We start from the raw sequence: 22,822 nt of genomic DNA, 5'->3' as shown, positions 1-22,822 counted from the left end.
AATTTTTTTAAGTTTTGTTTTTTTAACTAATTTTATTTTTTATCAGTTTTATTTTTTAATAATTTTTTTATTATTTATTTTAATCTTTGTTTATTTTTTATCTTAGATTTTAAGAGTTATTATTGGTAAAATTTTAAATAGTATAAAAATATGGATGAAAATAAAAATTATATATATATATATATATATATATATATATATATGAAATTAATATATGTTGAGTGGCAATGTTTTTCCCACCTCCACGTTTTATTTTGTTTTGTTTTATTTTATTGATTTTTGTTTTTTTAATCAGTTTTTTTAATAATTTTAATTCTTTTTAATTTTTTATTATATATTTATAATTTTTTATTTATTTTTTAGTCGTAGATTTTTGCACACACTCCCTTTCCAGTCCCATCATATTATTTACCTTTATATCATTTTAATTTTTTAAGTATTTTCTCAAAAAAAAAGTCATTTTTTTTTTATATTTGTAATATGAGATTGGATCTTTTGTGTCCAATTTTCTCTGTCCTCCTATTCTACTCGTCGTCTCAAGCTACTATCGGCGGCCTCTGGTCGTCGCCCCGACCAGAACTATACCCTAGGGAAAGATGAAACCGGTGGTCTCTATCAGGACGATCGACGTCGAAATTCGGTCGAATTTAAGTCGGACTCAATCGTCGACGAAGAAAAGTTTACTCAAATTCGGTCGAATTTCGAGATTGATCACGTCGATGACAACCGCATTCACCTTCCCCCTAGGATATAGTTTTAATTGGGGCGGCGGTCGAAGGCCGCCGGCGGTGCTGTCGACGAAGGAATAGGGCAATGAGTAGGACACGAGGACAGGTGATATTGAGATAGAGGATTCGATATCTTATAATCTTTGGTTTTTTTTTAATAATAGATTTTAACCCTGAAAAAAATAATAAACAAAATTTATTTTAAAAATAAAATTAAGGAAGTAAATAAAATTGAAAAAAAATAAAACTAAAGAAAGTAAATAAAATTGGAAAAAATAAAATAACTTGTTATTTTAAAGAAAGGGGTAAAAAAAAAGGTCATTTAACAGGAGAGAGAGCGGGTGTGCTGTTAGAGGGGTGGGAAAAACAATTTACATGGAGGGAGCCCTATTTACATTGTTGATCAGTGTGGTGGACCTTTGTTGTCATTTGACGAGGCATGGGGATAATCAATAATGTATATTTTTATCCTCATCACTTAGAGCATCTCCAATGCAAGCTTTATTAAAAGTTAGTAAAATTAAAAAATCTCACCAAAAAGAACTTTTATGATTATGTATATAAGATTTGGGGTTTTTAATTTAAGAGCATATTTGAATTTTCAAATCTACTTTTTTCTCTTAAATATAGAGCTAATAATTAATGTCAATGACGTATGGATATGTTTAAAGAGAATCATTAGATTCTATAGGTAGAAGAGTTGAATTATTAGACTGGAAGGTATAAGACATAAAGAGAATCAAAGAAGTTTATAAGTTACCAAATCTGTACAACATCCAAAAATATCTAGACAAATATGATTTGGTTATGATAATGATTTTATCAAACAATTTCACTTTTATTTCTGGTTATGATCATATGAGACTATCCAAACTTCCAAGCCTCCTTTTCCCAACTTTCTGAACATTTGATTGAAGATTTAATCAATTAGAATATTACTTGTGATAGTGATATAGTATTTTATGGAGTTCAATTGAGCGATCAAATTCATATAGCACCCAAAATATTCTGTACAGATATTTGTTGGTTGTGATAATGGTTTTAGCAAACATTTTCACTTGTACTTCTTATGGCCACATGTGACTATCCTAATTGAGAAATAAATTTTAATCCATTAATTAAGTGAATATTTCCTAGAAATCATAATCGCGTTTGGCTTGGCATTTCATTTTTTTTATTACTGTTGAAGGAAATTAAAGATAAATTGTTGAATACCATCTATACTAAAGATTTCTTAATAAGATAGCTTCAAGTATGACTACTATTCTCTTTGATATAGTTAGATGGCTTGAAAGATAAATTAACCAATCTCCAAGGATTCAGAAGCATGATTTGAAATATGAATGCTATTTTAAATTAGCCAGTCATTCTTAGTTTCGCCACATTATCTATTCTGGCATAAGAAAAACTAGCAGGACAACATTCGAAGATAGTAAGCTAATGCTTTACATGTGCTATGGAGGTATGTTCTAGTACATAGGAGGGAATGTTACATCACGTTTCTTATAGGTGTTTGTTTACTACGGAAGCCGAAGAATTTTTCAAACTATAAATTATGAACATATAGGATGTTATTTCTGCAGTTCTAAACATATTCTTTGATTCACGTGTATTATAGTCACTGCTCACTATGGTTGTTTGGGTAATTTTATTGCTTCTGAAGTTATTGAGATTTTCTTTGAATTTCCTCACCTTAATTCTTCCAGGAATAATTTATGCAAATGAATTTAAAGAGAGCAGGCTGAAGTCACTTACAGCTAATATACATCGCATGGGTGTTACTAATACAATAATTTGTAACTATGATGGGAAGGAGGTTAGTTATGAGAAGATTCAATTGATATGTGTGATCCATATTGAAACATTAGTGGTTTGTTTCTAGTGTTATGCAATAGGATAGTCAGTGAATGGTCTACATAAATTGCTGACTTCAAGACATCTTTTGTTGTTCCTGTATAATTTCAACTCAGATACCAAAGGTTCTTGGGCTCAATTCTGTTGATAGAGTATTATTGGATGCCCCCTGCACTGGTACTGGGGTAAGTTGAAAAGTTATTTTAGTCAAACATTAAGGCAGTGGTAATTCCTTTGTTTGGTGAATAATGTGAAACTAGCTGACCTTTTTGTGTGAAGGTTATATCTAAAGAGCAATCTATTAAAACATCAAAGACGGTTGAAGATGTCCAGACTCGTACCTTCCTGCAAAAGGTAGTTGTCATTCCTAATAATGCTATTTAGCGGTAATGGTTAATTGGCACTTACGACAACTGCAGTAGTGAGAATATATACTGTTTTACTTTGTTGTGTGAAAACTATACTTTAGTGTGCTTGTTGCATTTAAGTAGTGGTACATGAATTGCATTTAGCATGCAGATGAAAGGAAATGGTTAAATGTATAATATTATTTTAGATAGTTGTGCGTGATATATGTTTTTTAGTAATGTTAGAATATATGGTTTCACATTTGGCTCAGATGAAAGGAATGTCGCACAAAATCAAACCTGAACACTTATATAAAAAATATATAAAACCTAAACCAATTGTAAGGATTCAGTTTGAGTTCAACTGAATGATCTGCACACTGCCCATATTATTGTCTACATTAATTTAATACAATAGTTTTTCTAATTTTTATTCGTCGCTATGTCCAAGCTAGTCATGGATATAGTATGAAACGATTGTTTTTGTACTGGTTGAATGCTACATAAACAACAGCTTACATTTAAGGACAAATTTCTAGCTTGATCAGACTATTCTTCTCACATCGAGGACAAACTTCTAGATCAGAAGCTCATCATTGATCTGCTTCCTAAATCCTTCTCATGAACATGTATAATGCATGGTATAAGTGGTTTATGAGAAATTGATGTCATGGCTTTAAATTTGGTCTCATCTAGTTCATTACAAGGAAGATCAAATTGTTTCACCCATGCTTCGGTTTTTAAACTAACATGGGTATCAGAAGCAGCACTGACACAGATGAACCGCATTGGAAGGTGATATCCCAGCAAGGATGGTCTACCAAGCAATATTGGGAGACAGCGAACCTTGAGTACCATGGCTGTAGAGAATGGTACTGAATAACTGCCTTAAGGCATCATCATCATCTTATTCTTCCTCTGTGCCTCTTGTCTCCTTTTCTGTCTCTTCACCATGCTCACATACGCCTAACTCTCGCAAACATATAGTACACTGACCATCTGCATTTGCCAACTAACAAGGTTTTAAACCTCGATCAATGAACTAAAGAATCTGATTTTAAACAATGAGAATTGGTATCAAATCGGACCTAATCATAGGCATGGACTGCTTGTGTGATAATAACACTCTAGTTTAGTTCCAATGTGAGTTTGGGCTAATAAAAAAACTTTATAAAATTAAATGAGCTATTTTTGATTAGGCTGAAGCATTAGCCAATTGTTTTACAATTATGACAACCTTAGAAATTGTGTCACTTTATAAGATTCTTTGCGACTTGAATGATGCATGTAAATGCTATTTGGTAGTCATAATTGTATTTCTTCTACAATATCAACTTCTGACTTCTTTAACAATTTCCAAACATAATACTCTCATGCTGCAATTTTAAGTAGTGTGCCGTAAGAAATTTCTTTCCTATTTCCATAACCAAATCACTCTAATTCCATAGTTAATCACATAGAGATTAGCCATTAGCAATAGATTTAAATCTCATATATTTTTAATAAGCATTGGCAGTACTTGACACTTTTGCTTGTCGCCTGATATGAAGTGATGCTAGATATGGATTATACCAAATCCCAATGCACTTTTTCCCTTGTCATACATGGATGAGAATAGAAGACCAAATAAGTAAATTAATCCGTACAAAATATTTTTAGTTATCTTAAAATTTATTACATATTCGACTTATATGCATGTTACTAATTTAGAGAATTATAACGTTGTTGGTTGGTGGTTCAAACTATTATCGAACTTTGTTGTGTCTCTTTACAAGCTACTATAGTACAGTAGCATTCCATGCTAGGATGAATATTGGTACCACAATCAAGGTTAAAAGATTAGTAGTTAGCAGGATGCAAATATGGATTAATATTAGGTAATTGATGTATGAAGTGAACATTTTAAAAGGGCTTTTTGGATACTTGACCTTCAATAAAAATAACTGACTGTATTGGGTGGTATGGACTGTATGCAGATAAAAATGTAATGCACTGTAAAATTCCATTTATATAGAGAAAATGATTACCATTATGATTGGTATGACATGGTTTGTGGGAAGTATTGGCATAAAACATTACCAAGATTGGCATTAGACCAATTTTCTATACATTATTTCGGTCTGAATGCTGGATTTAGAGAAGGAAAATTGAATTGTGCAGGTGAACTTTTACCAAGTGACGTGGACTTATCAAGAACTGTTATTTTTTTTTTTCCTAAACTCGATATATTTTCAGGTTTCCTTGCATCACAATGAGTTAATCTTCTTTGTGGTTAACGCCCACACATTAGAAAAATTTAACTAAGATGAAATGAATTGCTTAACTATAATTTAGACTAAAGTTTGCAACCGACACACGGGATCGCTGTGTCCATTTATGAAATTATTTGTTTTAATATTGCTTTCTTCAGCATAAAGTTTCAATCAAATTGTGGTTGATACAAGTATCTTGCAGATTCTCATGTTTATCTATGCATAGATGTTTACATATTGTGCACTCTCAATGATTGTCTGATTAGCCATCTGTTGCAGCAACTCATTATAGCAGCAATTGATCTAGTAGATGCTAAGTCAAAGACAGGAGGATACATAGTATATTCAACTTGTTCCATGTTGGTTCATGAGGTTTGCAAAATATTAAGTGATCAGTGAAATTGATGCCAATATCCAATATGGTGATTTTTTTATCGTCTATTGTTCATGTTGTAGAATGAAGCTATTATAGACTATGCACTTAAAAAGAGGGACAGGGTATGACATAATAATATTTACTTGACTAGTGTCTCATAGTCATTACTGCTCCTGATGTGTTATTTTTTTCTCCCCAACAGATTCATAAGGTTCAGGGAACACCGATTTCATCCATCTTTGGAGAAAACAAGGAGATTTTATCCACATGTAAATAACATGGAAGGATTTTTTGTTGCTAAGGTATAATTTTCCTTTATGCATTGCAACTCACTATCAATTTTCTTAAGTTGTGAGGCTCCTGATACAGAGATGCAATCTCCTCCAATTTTAGTGATATGCAATAAGACATTCTTTAAAAAATTTTTTAGTGAAAATTAAAATAAAATTGCAGAATGTCACAATTACTTTGTTCTTTTTGCGACTAGGAAAATTGTTACTCGTTGCTACTCTGCATATCTGTTTGTAGGTCTTGCAGTTCATGATTTGTAGTCATGCTATAAAATTGTTGTCATTCTTAATATGATAAAATTCCTTTAATTTTTTTAATTAAAGTTTGTGTACCATGTCTTTGATATTTAGGGAACTCTAGGACTTGGTTTTGTCCTGTACACAATTGAATTTCACTAGACCTAGCCAACTCTCTTTGGTGTGTGTGACGTATTTAACTTGTCTATCTTGTTATGCATGTAATTGAGATTTGATTTTCCTTTAATGTGCACCCTTGAATCTTATCCTAATTAATCAACTGTTAGCATTTCTTCAGAAGAGAGTTTATCTATCCATGTCTTCTGTGGGGTTGGATGCGTAGTTATACCAAACATCACATTATTGTTATTCCATATTGATTTTATGAAAGGGTTTGTGATAATTCTTAAAATGTATGTTTCTGATTCTGGCACTTCCATTAATTCTACCTGCAGTTGAAAAAGCTAAGCAATTCCAAACCAGCAGCCTCTCAACCCAATCAAGAGTCAGAAAGAAAAACTGAGGCTGCAGTTATTACCGGTGATAATGATTCTGAGATCCTGAATGGGAACCCAGAAGTGCCAACGACTACTGTTAAGAAAATTAAGGAATCTAATACAAGTATTAAGAATGCTGGTAGACACGCGGGTAAGAAAATCAAACCCATAGGTAGTAAGAAGATTCATCAGAAAACACTACCAACATCTGTTGATCAGGCAAAGAAAAAGCGGAAGTTTTCATTTAATGGAAAAAATGGGCCCTGGTAACTTTCTAATGAACTTGACATATTTGCCTTGTCTTGTTAAGACATCAAATGTTATTCTGGAGGTTTATGTTGATTGTTGACTGACAGGATTAAGAGAAGGAAGCCTCAGCAGAAGGGAGGATGAAGTTGTGGTGTGTTCAGATGCTGGACTCTGCTGGTCGGGCACCAACAAATGCAGCATTTGGTCCAAGTTTTGTTTAGAATGAGGTATCTGTAATGATTGTGTAGATTAGCTATAACTCTTACTGATAACCTTCAGTTTTAAGCTTTTTTCTAATTTTTAATTTCAAGTTTTTTTGAACTGTTTAAGAACTAATGCAGGGTCAGAACTATTGCCTGTGGTTCCGTATACATGCTGTCATAATTTATGCTTTCCTTTGACATCTTCCTAGTTTAGTCTTTATCATGTCTGTTATTTTGATCCTTGAATTAATTATTTGGTTTCTTATCATGGAGCTTGAATTAGAGCATGTCCTGTCCGGTCCAGTCCAGTCCAGGTGAAAAATTAATGTTTAATAATTGTCAAATTGTGGACTTAATGAAGAGTTTACAAGAAATGTTTAATAATGGTCTTTCCTGGTTACTTCTCTCCATGTTGACTATGCCTACTTTGTTCCCAAGCATTTGAAATCTTCAGACTTGTTCTCTAAGCAATCATTCTCCTCTCTCTATATATATTTAAATTGCCTTCCCATATAGCAATCTGAGCTCTGCTAATTAATCCACCTTCCTCCTTTCCACTCTCAGCTCTGCTAATTAAGCCTGAAGTTTAAATCCCATTAAGCTCGAGGGCAGAGCCGGTCCTTGTTATTTAAAGGCCCTGGGCGAAACTATTAATGATGCCCCAATTTTATCCTTCCATCAACCTAAATTACAATTAATTTAATCTATAAAATTTTATTTCTAGAAATGGAATAAAGAATCAAGATTTTTTATCTTAGGACGTTTTTTTTTAACTAACTAGGACCTGTCATTACTTGAAAAAGTGAAAAACCTAACCTTCTAGTAAAATTTATTACAAGACACTAACTGCTTTACTTACACTAAGTTCAAAAGAAAAGCAAACCAACTCTATTTGCTTTACAAATATCAAATATAAAGAAACCATTCAGCACCTATTTACAAATCCAAAATCATCATGGTCTAATCATCAAGAAAATTCTGCACAAACGTACCAAAATCAGATCAGCATTGAACTCCTCAAATCTCTTCATCATTTGGAAGCAACATTGGAATCACCATATTGGCATATTCTATACACTACTCCATTCAACAAGATATCAGAATATACAACCAAGAATTAAAAACACCTAGGAAAAGATTCAGGAAAGGTCTGATCCATGAAAAAATTGCTATACATAAACATACTACAAAAACCTTCAAAAATTCGTGCTGCTCGACCTTCATCAGAAACCATAACACAAAACTCCAACAAAGTCTCACAATCAGAAGTCCTCCCATGCCACATCATAAAATCAAAACAATCACAATATGTCACAGAATAACAAAAACCTATAGCAAATTCAAACACAACTCTACCACCCTCCATTCTTACACCACTTCCTCAAATTCTAACCGAGATAAACAAAGCCACACAAAACAATAAAAACTATAATGGCAATCTTAAAATCCATGCCTTCAAAAGCTAGACTTGCACACATGAGGTTTCATATAAAATATCCATATCAGAAAATCCATATCAACAATCAGAAACTCATATCAGAACAAAGCCATCAAACTTCAGAAACCCATATCAGAGAAACCAATCTTCATGAAACATCACATATCTATATTTCTAATAACATCACATTTCAACAAAATAAAAGTTGTCTTCATGTCCAGCACCTCTCCTTGAGAAATTTCACAATAATGCAAACAATAACTACATATGGCACAAAAGCTCTAAAACGGCACAAACAGTGCATTCACATAAACTCATCCAAATTCCAAAGCTCGCCATCAATTATTATCCCTTTGCACCTGACAGAAAGCCACCCAATTGCAAAAATTTCTTGGACTATTATTTTTTTTATTTACGCATAAAAAAAGGAACAAAAGAGATCATTGTGGGAGCATAAGCCCTATCTTTAATCCGAAGTCGTACAGTTTGATTGAAAGAGAAGAGATCAAAACAGAAGAGCAAATATGATGACCTTAGAGTCTGCAGAAGTGTGAAATAATGAGGCAATCCAGCATTACAGCCGCACAGAGGGCGCCTTAGGGCCCATAGTCGTCGCAGCGAGGGCGCGGCGAGGAGAGCTTTGGAGAGGAGAATTGTGAGGGCACTTCGGCGAGGAGAATCGCAAGGGCTTCAGCGAGGAGAATCGCGAGGGCACTTCGGCGAGGAGAATCGCAAGGGCTTCGGTGAGGAGAATCGCGAGGGCACTTCAGTGAGGAGAACTGGTGCTTCGGCGAGGAGAATCGCGAGGGCACTTCAGTGAGGAGAACTGGTGCTTCGGCGAGGAGAATCGCGAGGGCACTTCAGTGAGGAGAACTGGTGCTTCGGCGAGGAGAATCGTGGGCACTTTAGCGAGGAGAATCGTGGGTGCTCCGTGAGGGCTCCAGCGAAGTCGACGAGGGCTTCGGCAAGAAAAAGTTGATTTTATATATATATATATATATATATATATATATATATATAGATCTTAACTTATTGAAAATGGGCCCCTGATTATTTATGGGCCCTGGGCAGGAGCCCTGGTAGCCCTGGCCCAGGGCCGGCTCTGCTAGAGGGATCACCATTGATATAGATTGGGAGAACAAAGATGAAGAGTCATCATAACAAGGATTCCGAATCATTGTGGTCAGTATTGGCCTCGTGTTTTCGGTCGTTATTTACTTCTGATGATGTCGGTGGAGTAAAACCACCGTCGACAATGCCGCCGGTAGATAGCCGGCCGGAAGTCGGAATGATTGCCGCTGCTAAGCATTTCTCCAACAAAGTGAATTTCGGTTAATTTTTTTTTCTCTTCTTCTTGTAAGTGTTTTATGTATGGTAACTCGTAAGCTTTGTAAGCTGTCTGGATTGGTGGAATAAATTTCAATTATACGACCTCAACAATACTTTCAAACAATCTGTACCAATTTAATCAAAACAAGTCAACTTCTTATGTCTGATAAGGCAGAAATATTGCGCCTCCATATACTACGCGCTTATTTACTCTAATTGATCTTGGAGTTAAATTTTAAAGGATGTAAAATATTTTATCGGATGTCATAGCTCCCTATGCAAAAAGCTATTGTGTTAGGACAAAATGTTCCATGTGATTTATTTACTTGTATCTTGAATCGATAAAATGAAATGGATCCTTCTTTAGAATGGATGATCTGACCTTAATCTAAACATCAAAATGCAGTCACATTCAAATTAACCTCATGTTTCTCTATTTCATCCTTTTAAATAAACCATTTAAATAGTTAATTTTAAGACATCTAAACAATCAAAAGAGGCTGTCAATCAGCTTTAACCCATGAGGAAACATTTTTTTACAATGCAAAGATAAAATTACATATAATATAATAGATTTAATATGGTCCTTCTCCGAAACTTTCGGACATCGATGTTTATTTGACTGCCTGAGTCAATCAGTTTGAAATCTTCCACAATCCAAAATCCAATAACGAGTAAAGCCATTTATTTAAGTTGACTGAGTCTCTTTGTTTACCTTTCTCTACACGCTTTTGGAAATTTCGTCCTGAGTTAGTCTTGAACAGAGCTTCATGCCCAAGCAACTGCACTAAAGCATTCATGCTCCGTTATAAGGCAGGAGAGGAAGAGCGCTGGCCTCTACACAAACAATTCGACAACGGACCTACAATCTTAGTTAAATTCAATTCATTCCCATCCCTTGTATATTAAGCTTGACTTGTTCGGCTCAAGAGACTCGTGATGGGGAGCGACAAGAACCGGAGATCGTTGTGGTTCCGATTCCTTTCTCGTGGTAATCCTAGCGGAGCAAAACGACCAACGACCGTGAAACCGAAAGTCCGGCGACCGGAGGAAGCTATGGTTGTGGCTACTAAACATTTTGCCAACAAAGTAAATTTAGGTTGATTATGTCTTTGTTTTTGTTCATTGTGTGTAATTAATGTGAATCCATCGAAATTGTCATGGTTAATCTAGTTAGTAATTTGTGTGACTAGTTGAAAGTGTTCTTTTTTAAAAAAATTTTATGGAAATATTTTGAGATAGATAGTTCAAAATATGTATTGATTTAAAGGGGTTTTTTTTTTTTTACTCTAATAACAAGTATGGACACGTTGAAATATTTATGAGTATTAATTATTATAAAAAATTTAATTAAGTTTTTTTCTTCTAAATTTAAGATAATAAAGTTTATGTTGATAAATTGGTCTATTTAAGCGAATAATTTCATTCATTTTTTTTAAAATTTTATAAGAATAGGATATTTCAAATTTCGATTTTTTAAAAAGTTTACGATACTTTAGACTTTTACATGAGCCCTAATTTCTTAATCTTAAAACTTTTTTTTTTATCAATCTACTATTTAATCATTATTAAAAACTCAGTCGTCTCGTGCGATTTCAACTGTACTGTCAATTATTAAAACTGAGTCATACCCATCGTATTATTATTATTTTAATAAATTAGAAATATGTTAATCGGACCGAAAATAATCAGTCTCTTATTAATAAGACCCAATAAGATATTTTATAATTAATTAATTACCATTTAAAATTTACTCTAATATTTATACAGATACTAACTATCATATATTGAGGACAATTAGAAATATGTTACTTGACAGTAAAATGATGAAATCATTACCTAGGTGACTTTCAGGGTGTCTGAAAGGGAGGTAAATCATGAAAAACTTCGTCTAGTAATAGCAACACATGCAAGGAGAGGTTGAGGTAACTAAGGCATTCTGCACCCGCTAGAAATTGACATATACTTATTAGCAGTAACACCCTTGCATAAATCAACTGTGTCAATCCATGGGAGTGATTAGAAATATCTTAATGATTATAGATATATCAAAGCATGATACTCTGCCTACCTTTAAGTGAGCAGTCATGGGTGACATGCGATATGGATGATCTAATGTGGTCAAAATTTATTTTATTTCTCTCTTTCATATGCATGCAACAACGATCTTCTCTCTCATTTAATTACATGCAAGGTGGTGCTAATACCATTAAACTAGCACCATCCACTTTGGTGTTGATTTGTAAAACCAGCACCAAGGGGCGCTGGTTTCTACAAATCAGCACCGCCTAGTCGGATGTCATTGGTTGGTAAAAATATAGAAGGATGATACCTGCGCAGCTTTACTTGAGCAGTTGTAGGAGATATCTAACGCGGGTGAGCACCTATTTTTTTTCATTTTTGATTTATTTTTTTCGCTTAATACTATATAATTCAACCGCTAAATCCTAAAGACAAAATCTGATTAGCATAACCATACCGGTTGTTTAAAAAAATACAGAAGAAAATAAAAAAAAAGAGGTTATGTTGGGTGCGCCCCCCACGTTGTATACCCCATGACCACTTCAAAATTGTTTTTGTTTTGAATTTATTTTTTGCGCATCACCCTAGGTAAAAACCATATATATATACACCTTATCCTGTGCATTCTGTGAGCATCTAAATTTTTTTTCCAGTTTGAATTTTTTTACTTAATACTATAATTCAATCCCTAGATTTTAAAGGTAAAATTTTATTGACATAACCAGGAACTTAATTTTTTTTTTTAAAAGGAACAATTCAATGCTTCGCTGATTGTGAGCATCACATTTACTGTCCAAGGCTGCTGCTATATCAATTTTGATATATTGAACTAGGGGTGTAAATGAATTGAGCCGGTATGCGAGTTTTTCGAGTCGACTCGATAAATATTTGATTTGTATTCGAACTTATTGAATTCGAGCCGAACTCAAACATATTCGAATTTTTTTTCTAGCCGAACTTAAACCCAAATTATTTAGTTCGATAATTCGCGCGCCACTTGCGACCCGTAATATTTTATTAATATAATATAATTATATATTAAATAAATAAATTTTGAGTCTTTCGCGTACTTATTTTCAAGCAATTTTGAATATCTCACGAACATATTCGAATCTTTCGAGTCAAACTCAAACCTGAGCTTTGATTTGTGTCGAATTCGAGTAAAAATTTTTAAACTTTTCGAGTTTCGAATCAAACTCGAACTCGAATATAACTAATTCGAGCCAAATTTGAGCCTTAAAATTTTCTTCATATTTAGCTTGATTCGATTCGTTTGCACCCTTATTTTGCACACCTTTATATGGGCAACCATGGGCGAAAGCCTACGTGACCACCTGACGTGATTTTGATCCAAATTTTTTAGTCTCTCTATCATCTGCATGCAATAATTCTTTTCTTTCTTTTGCATGAAAAGTGATGCTAGTTACTAATTCTTTAAACACCAACACTAGCCCGTTGGTGCTGGTCTGTACAAAGCAACACTAACGTTGGTGTTGGTTTGCGCAAACCAGCACCAACGTGCATAGATCAGTACCACGTTAGTACTCCTGTGTGTAAATCAGCACCAACAATTGGTGTTGGTTTACGCAAGCCAACATCAACGTGTGCAAACCAACACCAACGTATACAAATTAGCACTATGTTGGTGTTGTTAATGCAGTTAGTACAAATGGTCAAACTTAGATTTTGACGAATGATAAATGGATTAAAATTAGGTGTTATATTTGTCTAACCTCTTTACCAAGTGTGAAGGAATTGATAGATTCAGAGGACTTGACACCAGGTTGAAGCCCAGTTAGGTCTGAGGACCTAATAACCGATATAAAGTCCAGATATGTCAAGGAGTGACCTGATATCTGGCAGGAAGTCCAGCTGAGTCTGTGAACTTAACAACTGGAAGGAAGACCTGATGGGTCAAGAGGCAACTCAAGTGTCTACAACTGATAAGTGAAGGTAAGTTACTAGAGGAGAGATCCAGTGAGGACGAGTTTTGGTGGGACTATAGGCTTGGTCCAGCTTAGAGCTATTTTGGATGTCTAAATTGAGATCATGATTAAATCTTGAGTTTGATAGGATAGAATTTAATTAATAATCATTCTATCTATATTATACTAACTCTATTTTATAGGTAATTTTATTACTTGAACTAACGTGTTTTGTTTTGCATGGTACCATAGCAATATTTGCAGTGTAGTTTCCTTGAGTTAATTGAAACACCTTTGTTTTTTTATTTCTAAAATTTGACAGAGTAGTTTCCTTTGACATTTTTCTAGTTTAGTCTTTATCTTGTCTCTTATTTTGATCCTTCAATTAATTATTTGGTTTCTTATCATGGAGCTTGAATTAGAGCATGTCCTGTCCTGTCCAGTCCAGTAGTCCAGGTGAAAAATTAATGTTTAATAATTGTCAAATTGTGGACTTAATGGAGAGTTTACAAGAAATGTTTAATAATGGTCTTTCCTGGTTACTTCTCTCCATGTTGACTATGCCTACTTTCTTCCCAAGCATTTGAAATCTTCAGAGAAGACTTGTTCTCTAAGCAATCATTCTCCTCTCTCTATATATATGTAAGTTGCCTTCCCATATAGCAATCTGAGCTAGTGAAAAGTATCGACTTCAATCCATCCACCTTCCTCCTTTCCACTCTCAGCTCTGCTAATTAAGCCTGAAGTTTAAATCCCATTAAGCTCGAGGGATCACCATTGATATAGATTGAGAGAACAAAGATGAAGAGTCATCATAACAAGGATTCCGAATCATTGTGGTCAGTATTGGCCTCGTGTTTTCGGTCGTTATTTACTTCTGATGATGTCGGTGGAGTAAAACCACCGTCGACAATGCCGCCGGTAGATAGCCGGCCGGAAGTCGGAATGATTGCCGCTGCTAAGCATTTCTCCAACAAAGTGAATTTCGGTTAATTTTTTTTTCTCTTCTTCTTGTAAGTGTTTTATGTATGGTAACTCGTAAGCTTTGTAAGCTGTCTGGATTGGTGGAATAAATTTCAATTATACGACCTCAACAATACTTTCAGAAAATCTGTAACAATTTAATCAAAACAAGAACTTCATATGTTTGATATGCGATAATCTTGTGCGCCCATGTACCGCATTCAGGGCTGTAAATGAGCCGAGTCAAGCCGAATTTTGGGATGTTCAAGCTTGTTTGATAAGATAACCGAGCCGAGCCGAGCTTAAAATGAACCAAGCTTTTGAAATGAGTGTTCAAGCTTGGCTTAGTTTATTTTTTATGAGCTTGGGCTTGTTTGAATCTTGGCTTGAGCTTGGTTCGTTTAGATGTTATCAAGCTCTCAATTCAAGCTTGACTTGAGCTTGGTTCGAGTTTGGCTTGAGCTTGGTTCGTTTAAATGTTATCAAGCTCTCAATTCAAGCTTGTTTGATTATTTGAAACTTTTAATTGTTTGATTGATTATTAAGATTTATAATTTAAATTTATTTATTTATTTAATTTAATTTTATTATTTATTTAGCATATCGAAAAGAGTTTTATTAATAAATATGGTTCATGAACATTGTTCACGAACGTTATTTACAAACGTTAACGAGCTGAACACATATGTGTTCAAGCTTGTTTGTTTAGCTTAACGAGCTGTTCAAACTTGTTTGTTTAATTAATCTTATGTATATTGAATGAACATAAACAAGCTCTTACCAAGTCGAACACCAAGTTTGTTCAAACGATTGGTTCATTTACCGCCACATTGGTATTTACTCTTAATAAATTTTAGAGTCAATTCTTTCTAGATATAAATATCTTGTTAAATGTCAGACCTCCTAACAAGCTACTGTGTTAGGACAAAATATCTCTAGTTATTTACTTTCTTCCATCTTATCGACGATATTGGATTGACCCATCAATACACCTAGTTTGATCAGATCTACCTTACTAATTCAGTAAGCTCAAAATCTTATAATTAACTCGTCCAACTCGCCCAATTTGACTCGACTCATCAACCCAACTGACTTAATCTATCTAGCTATATTAGTCTAATTGAGTCATTGATTTACCTAGCCCTTCAAATTTGGTTGATTAGCTCCTAACAACTAGTTTACTAATTTTATTAATTTTTATTTTAATTTTAATTTTTAAAATATATGTTTTATAGATGGGAGCTAGCCAAGTCCATTTAGATCCGCGATGTTTATTTGACTGACCGAGTCAATCAGTTTGATATCTTCCACAATCCAAAATCCAGTAACGAGTAAAGCCATTTATTTACGCTGACTGAGTCTCTTTGTTTACTTTGTCTACACGCCTTTGGAAATTTCGTCCCGAGCTAGTCTTCAACAGAGCTTCATGCCCAAGCAACTGCGCTAAAGCATTCATGCTCCGTTATAAGGCAGGAGAGGAAGAGCGCTAGCCTCTACACAAACAATTCGACAACGAACCTACAATCTTAGTTAAATTCAATTCATTCCCATCCCTTATATATCAAGCTTGACTTGTTCGGCTCAAGAGACTCGTGATGGAGAGCGACAAGAACCGGAGATCATCGTGGTTCCGATACCTTTCCCGTGGTAATCCTAGTGGAGCAAAACGACCGACGACCGTGAAACCTAAAGTCCGGCGACCAGAGGAAGCTATGGTTGTGGCTACTAAACATTTTGCCAACAAAGTAAATTTAGGTTGACTATGTCTTTGTTTATGTTCATTGTGTGTAATTAATGTGAATCCATAGAAATTGTCATGGTTGTAAGCTGAATGGGTTCATATACTTAACTAACTAGTTAATCTAGTTAGTAATTTGTGGGACTAGTTGAAAATTAATGTTCGTTTTTTTATAATCTTATAGAAATATTTTGAGATAGAGGGTTGAAAATATGCATTGATTTAAAGGGTTGAAAATATGTATTTATGAGTATTAATTATTATAAAAAAATTAATTAAGTTTTTTTCTTCTAAATTCAAGATAATAAAGTTTATGTTGATAAATTGGTCTATTTAAGCGAATAATGTTATTTTCTATGTTTTTCATTTTTTTTTATTTTATATGAATAGGATATTTCAAATTTCGATTTTTTTTTAAAGTTTATGATACTTTAGACTTTTACATGAGCCCTCATTTCTTAAGCATTATTAAAACTGAGTCGTCCCACTATACTGTCAATTATTAAAATTTAGTAAAATTTATAATATTTTATTAAAATTATAATATTCTTATTAAAATTTATAATTTTATTTAGAAAAAAAATTTAATATATTTATCTATATATTTCATAAATAAAATATAAAATTTATAAATTTAATATCAAAATTATTATTTTTTTCATGAGTTAACGAGTGAAACTTGAGTTTAATTTATTTATCTTAATGAACCTCATTAAATGAATTCAAATAAAATTTTATTAAATTTAATTTGAATAACTCATGAATGACTTGACTCATTTACACCCCTAACAATACCAAACAACTCCTGAATTTGAACCTTCTTTTCCGTTGAAGTAAACAAAGCCTTTATAAATTTTTTCTAACTTTTTATTACCCTTCTCGGCTTTGGGCCAACAATCACTGGGCTGATTCACTTCGTCTGAGCTGGCAATGTCCACGTCGGACGCGTAAAGAGCGCTCTTCGCCTGACCGCGTACGATTTCCCGAGTGGGAGAAAAAGAATCCATTCCCTTGACGCGATCGACGGCCAAGGGCAGTTCAGCACAAGGCGGTGACCGCACCGGATTTCATCATCCAATCTACTAGTCTCACGTGGATAAATTTAGCACGTACGATTACTCTAGCCCGCCGATCGAACGGCTTTCCCATGTCTTATTCCCCGCTTCTAGAGTCTTCTTCTAACCCGCGCCCGACGGGACGAGGCTTCAGATGCAAGGGGCCATTAATCCTCAATTAATCACCCATCCATTCCTTAACCGAGGAAGGTTATTTTACCACCCTCATTTTTTGTTTTAACCCTTAAATAAAGGGTTGAAGAAGGTTTGAACACCGGAGGAGGAGCAAGCGACGCTCCAGAGAGCGGGAGGAGGGGAAAGAGGAGGGCGCGATTCGCTGCCGTCTGGCCATCCCTGATCCAGGGTCGGTCGGCATGGCGATGTAGGCCGATCGATCTTTGCGGCGAGAGCTACGCCACCGGTGAGTTGCTTCTTCTAATCTTCTCTGCCGATCGCGGTGCACCCCTTCATCGGTTTTCTAGACTTCCGCTTGAGATCAAGTCGCGCGGTCGTTCCGGATCTCGTTTGCTTCGCTTGATCTGTGCTAGCTTTGGTGTTTTCTTTTTCTTTTTGTTTCTTTTGGTGGAACTGTGGGGATATGGAAGGGCTGGCTTGATTTGGTTAGAATGCTTGGGGTTTGATCTCATTTGGCTTGGTAGGTTGTTGCCTAGATCACAGTGTTTTATCATCTTAAATTTTCTGGGCATTTTACGAGACGAAAGTTCTGGATTTGCTGCCCAACGCAATAAGGGGTAAGTATGAACATAGCACATCATTATTTTCTTTTTTGGGGTTTGATAATTTTTTTTCCGGCGTCGAAATGGTAGAGAATCCTTCCCCCTTTTCATTGTGTTTTGATGATCTCTCTGGAGTCCTCTGTTGAGACATTTCCGCTAATTTCATGAAATTAGTTGATGGCAAGCCCGTCGTGGGCGTTTGGACATTTGATTTGTTTAGTTTCAGATGTCTCGCCATTTGGAGAACGGAGAGAAAATTTTTGGCCACTGTTTTTCTTGGGGATATTAGTTTTACAACTTGCAAGTAGCAATAACTTCTGCCTGTCCGATTTTCCCGTCTGATGACGCATCGTTTGCGTCCTTTTCTTTGCTCTCGTAATCTACAACTGCTGTTTTTTTTGTGGTTTTCATGACATGCCAATTCTTATCTATATTTTGTTCGAACATTTTAGTAATCATTCTCAATGAAGCTTTGTCTTATATGGCTTTCTTATGGTTCCTGATCGCTTGCTATTCTTTCTTTTGCCTATCGTTATATACTTGACTTGTAAAGTTGTAATATAGTTCGCGATTTGCCTGAACTCTTAATGTCATTGATCGCAAACTGCTGTAGTTCGTTCTATTTTGTTATAACCCTGATATTGCATTTGGCAGATTTCGTTAGCCTAATGTCCAATGCGATGGCCTTTCCAACTTAGTGCCGGTTGTTCTACCTAGTCTTCTATTGTTATGCGTTTCTAAATGTGAAGGTTTCTTGCTCCGGTGCAACCTTCCCTCTTAATGAACGAACCTGAATTATATCTCCTTCTCTCTACTACCGCGTCAGCCTTTGTGTTTGGCGTGTGCTCAAGGGAGAAGAGGAGAAAGAAAGACATTTTCTTTGCTACATCCTCCGTGGTCAACAAAAGCAAGTCCTTTTTATCCCATGCCCCCTAACCTGGACTGTCCCAGTAAGGCCCAGATGGCTGTTTCAGTTTTCAATTGTTCAATCAGCAGCGATCACCATGGTAGCAATCAAAGTGAAGGAAAGCCAGGTGGCCGGAGACGGGTGTTTGTCCAAACTGAAACTGGCTGTGTGTTAGGTATTGAACTTGATCGTGGAGATAATGTTCATACTGTAAAAAGAAGATTACAAATTGCTCTCAATGTGCCTACTGAAGAGAGCTCTCTTACAGTTGGTGATCTCGTGCTGAAAAATGACCTTAGTGCTGTCCGGAATGATTCTCCTTTACTTCTTACCAGGAATGCACTGCACAGAAGCTCTTCCACTCCGTGCCTCTCCCCTACTGGAAAGGACATCCAACAAAGAGATCGAAGTGGTCCGATTGAAATCTTAGTGTGCTGCCGCTGCTCTCAAACAAAGCAACTGGTCAAGGATGTTGTGCAGGCTATTAAAGTTGGTGTCGATCCAATACCTGTTCATAGTGGTCTTGGCGGTGCTTATTACTTCAAGAATATTAAAGGAGAGAGTGTTGCTATTGTAAAGCCTACTGATGAAGAACCATTTGCACCAAATAATCCTAAAGGTTTCGTTGGTAAGGCACTTGGACTTCCGGGATTGAAGAGATCAGTGCGGGTTGGTGAGACTGGATTCAGAGAAGTTGCTGCATATCTTCTTGATTATGATCATTTTGCCAATGTTCCCCCAACTGTCCTTGTCAAGATCACTCACTCAGTATTCAATGTGAATGAAGGTATTAACTACAGAACCAGTGGAAAAGCTACCGAGAGGAAGCCTAGAGCTGTAAGCAAGATAGCATCCTTTCAGCAGTTCATTAAACATGACTTTGATGCTAGTGACCATGGTACCTCTAGCTTCTCCGTTGCGGCTGTACACAGGATAGGTATACTTGATATTAGAATTTTCAATACTGACAGGCATGCTGGAAATCTTTTGGTGAAGAAATGGCAATCAGCTACTGGAAGATTTGGGGCTCAGACAGAACTTATTCCAATTGATCATGGTCTTTGCTTGCCAGAAAGTTTGGAAGATCCTTATTTTGAATGGATCCACTGGCCACAGGCATCAATTCCTTTCTCTGAGGACGAGCTTGAGTATATTGCTAACCTTGATCCGGTGAAAGATTCTGAGATGCTTCGGATGGAGTTACCTATGATCCGTGAAGCATGTCTTAGAGTTTTGATCCTGTCAACTATTTTTCTCAAGGAAGCAGCTGATTTTGGGCTTTGCCTAGCAGAGATTGGTGAGATGATGAGCAGGGAATTCAAGGGAATGGAAGAAGAGCCAAGTGAACTAGAAGTTGTGTGCATAGAGGCAAAACAGCTGATAGCAGAAAGAGCTGTTTTTTCTCCAGTTATCAACCCACAGGATGATGATGCAATTCAATTTGACATTGACTATGAGGAAGCTGACACACTAACTCCGAAATCACCATCATTTTGCTATTTTGGAGCAAAGGGAAAAATATCCAAAAACCCACTTTCACGATTACAGGAGAGCTTAGAGGAGCAGGAAGATGAGGATAATGGAGAGAGCAGAGTGGAGGAAAATTGCCTGCCTACTTATGAATGGTCTCAACAAGTTCCAGGTCTGTCTGCTTCTCTTAAAGATATAAGCCTTGCCAGAAAGAACCAGCATTGTCCAAGAGCTAGCTATTCTACTAGTAGATTTAATAACAGTGGTGGTGCCATTAAGCCGCAGGGTGGTAATAGTAGAAGTGCAAATGAATCATCGTTGCCTGTGAGTGTTAGCTTTGTGAAATTTGCCGACATGGGGGAAGATGAGTGGTCTGCATTTCTTGAGAAATTTCAGGAGTTGCTTCAATATGCATTCCGCAGTCGGAAAAGTTGTTGCACTGGCCAGAGACAGCAGAAGAGGTTGGGCACTTCTTGCCAGTTTTGAGTGGAAGACGGTTTCCAAGAGTCGAGAGGCTGTTGAGGTCCAGTTGTCTGTCAGCCCTTTTCTTTGTAGGTGTAGTAAACAGCGAAGGTGTTTTTTTTTGAGAATAAGAACATTGTGGTGACCACAAGACTGGTGGTCAAAGGCTATGTTGGAGGTGTGCGGTTTTACCACCTCTGTATATATCTTTTTTATGCTTGTTTAAAGCTCTGTTACATGATGGCCAGCTGTACGCTGTATCTATCGCGAGATGCTGGACAGGAAATATTATTTTGAAAAACAACTCTATGTAAATGCTGTATTCCGCTGTTGCTTTAATGTGTTACTTTTGTTGGCTTTATAAAGCAATGGGGAATGATTTTTGTTCAGTGTTTCTGATTCTTAAGATTAGTTTTTTTTTTTTGCATCTTAGCTGCTTTGCTCCCATTTTTTCCACACTGCATCATTGCCAATCTAATACTCCAGTTTTGTTTCATTGGATATGGAAGCCGCGACTAAGGTATGTGTGACTGCTATCTGTTTACAGTTACAAGGTTACTAATCAAGCCTTTTACCGCCCTGTTTATCACTTTGCAGGGGGATTATGGAAGAGCGGCTTGTGTATGCAAACGATGATATTTCCTTAAATGACCTTACATTCACATGCAGGTATATCCCCTTGCCATCTATTTTGCGTTGTCTATTTTTCTGGTGAGGAGGATTCTCTCCTATTAGCCTTAGATTCTAGTGGAATTACCAAGTGAAACTGTTAACATATCAAGGAGTTGGCCTGGATTGTTTCAGGTGGAGTTAAACTATTTTTCTACATCTTGTTTCAGATGCTCTACAAAGTATCATACTTGTCCCAAGTTATTCAGAATTTGTCATTGCATGATAATTTGAATATTCTAGTCCCTAGATGTTTGTTCTTGCTTTCATTAGACGAGAATCCCAAGTCCCAAGATTATTTTATTAAACATAAGATGCATCATCCAAAACAGATCAATGTTGAATCAGTCAAGCCTTGGTTAATCAGTACTTAACCGAGCACTCTAGAAAAAACAAAAATCCCTGTCCCTGTCAAGATTTGCTAACCTTTAGTTTTCTTCAACCAAACTTGATGTTTAAGTGGGAAGCAAGGCACCAGGCCACCACCACCACAGCCCTAAAGAGTGGAAACCCACCTTCCCCACCTCCCCGGTCGGTTGTTATCCCCTTCATCATGTGTGCCGTGACACCATCCTACTTGTCTTTTGCCCATCTCACCATAATAGATGCTGCCACTGAAAAGGTACTGACCCTAATGGACAGGTGCACGGTCTCAAGTCCTAGTATTAAAAGTAAATTATCTCTCTCCAACTTCAAGGAGAAAAGATAAGATATCTTGATGGAATGATAGAAGCATGGCGCCTTGTTTGATGTCACATGTTCCTCATCCGCTTTCTTACGGCATTGGGCAGGTCTTGGTTGTTGGGGACACAGAAAAAAGAGTCAAAAGAGGAATCCCAAGACAACGTATATTATGTAGTACCGTCTCCCTCACGGGGATAAAGGGTGTAGCTTTATCCCTAATGATCTATGTAGTAGCTTGACGATATGTCTCGTCATGGATTCACCCAGTTGTAGCTGCTGTACATTGAAGATAAGATCAATATTACAACAAAGCATTCTTATCTAGTTAAAATCCTCGTTTAAATGCTTGCGCAATACTTGAGACTCTTATCAGTTATTACAGCCATTTTG

At 35.9% G+C, this 22,822-nt stretch overlaps 2 protein-coding genes and 1 long non-coding RNA gene across 6 annotated transcripts; 2 read left to right on the top strand and 1 right to left on the bottom strand.

The window, feature by feature from the left end:
- The first annotated feature begins 1,415 nt into the window (after nt 1–1,415).
- Nucleotides 1,416–7,616, top strand: LOC121969163 (25S rRNA (cytosine-C(5))-methyltransferase NOP2A-like). Of its 4 annotated transcripts, XM_042519112.1 has the most exons (7): nt 1,416–2,544; nt 2,699–2,767; nt 2,862–2,936; nt 5,461–5,553; nt 5,638–5,679; nt 5,760–5,859; nt 6,540–6,580. In XM_042519112.1, exons 1-6 carry the CDS (start codon nt 2,359–2,361, stop codon nt 5,832–5,834), a joined length of 540 nt encoding a protein of 179 aa, XP_042375046.1. In that variant the 5' UTR covers nt 1,416–2,358; the 3' UTR covers nt 5,835–5,859; nt 6,540–6,580. The 4 variants fall into 4 exon arrangements, 2 of the variants coding, with proteins under 2 accessions (XP_042375046.1, XP_042375047.1); XR_006108514.1 differs by lacking the exons at nt 1,416–2,544; nt 2,699–2,767; nt 2,862–2,936; nt 5,461–5,553 and adding exons at nt 6,938–7,057; nt 7,598–7,616 and having other exon boundaries at nt 5,581–5,859; nt 6,540–6,847; XR_006108515.1 differs by lacking the exons at nt 1,416–2,544; nt 2,699–2,767; nt 2,862–2,936; nt 5,461–5,553 and adding exons at nt 6,938–7,057; nt 7,172–7,236 and having other exon boundaries at nt 5,581–5,859; nt 6,540–6,847.
- LOC121969165 lies at nt 3,452–9,442 on the bottom strand. The gene is made up of 3 exons (XR_006108516.1): nt 9,004–9,442; nt 8,026–8,110; nt 3,452–3,928 (listed from the first exon to the last, which is right to left on the bottom strand). It is a non-coding gene; the product is annotated as an uncharacterized LOC121969165 (long non-coding RNA).
- Nucleotides 9,443–17,734: 8,292 nt separating this feature from the next.
- Nucleotides 17,735–21,468, top strand: LOC121969162 (phosphatidylinositol 4-kinase gamma 6-like). Its single transcript, XM_042519111.1, has 2 exons — nt 17,735–17,924; nt 18,895–21,468. The coding sequence occupies exon 2, from the start codon at nt 19,166–19,168 to the stop codon at nt 21,101–21,103; it is 1,938 nt and encodes a 645-aa protein (XP_042375045.1). The 5' UTR covers nt 17,735–17,924; nt 18,895–19,165; the 3' UTR covers nt 21,104–21,468.
- The last annotated feature ends 1,354 nt before the right edge of the window (nt 21,469–22,822 follow it).

The sequence above is a fragment of the Zingiber officinale genome, chromosome 4A (genome assembly GCF_018446385.1).
Source record: "Zingiber officinale cultivar Zhangliang chromosome 4A, Zo_v1.1, whole genome shotgun sequence".
In the NCBI taxonomy this organism is placed as follows: Eukaryota; Viridiplantae; Streptophyta; class Magnoliopsida; order Zingiberales; family Zingiberaceae; genus Zingiber; species Zingiber officinale.
The sequence above is the reverse complement of the archived record's forward strand: the minus strand, read 5'-3'. Positions and strand labels throughout refer to the sequence as shown.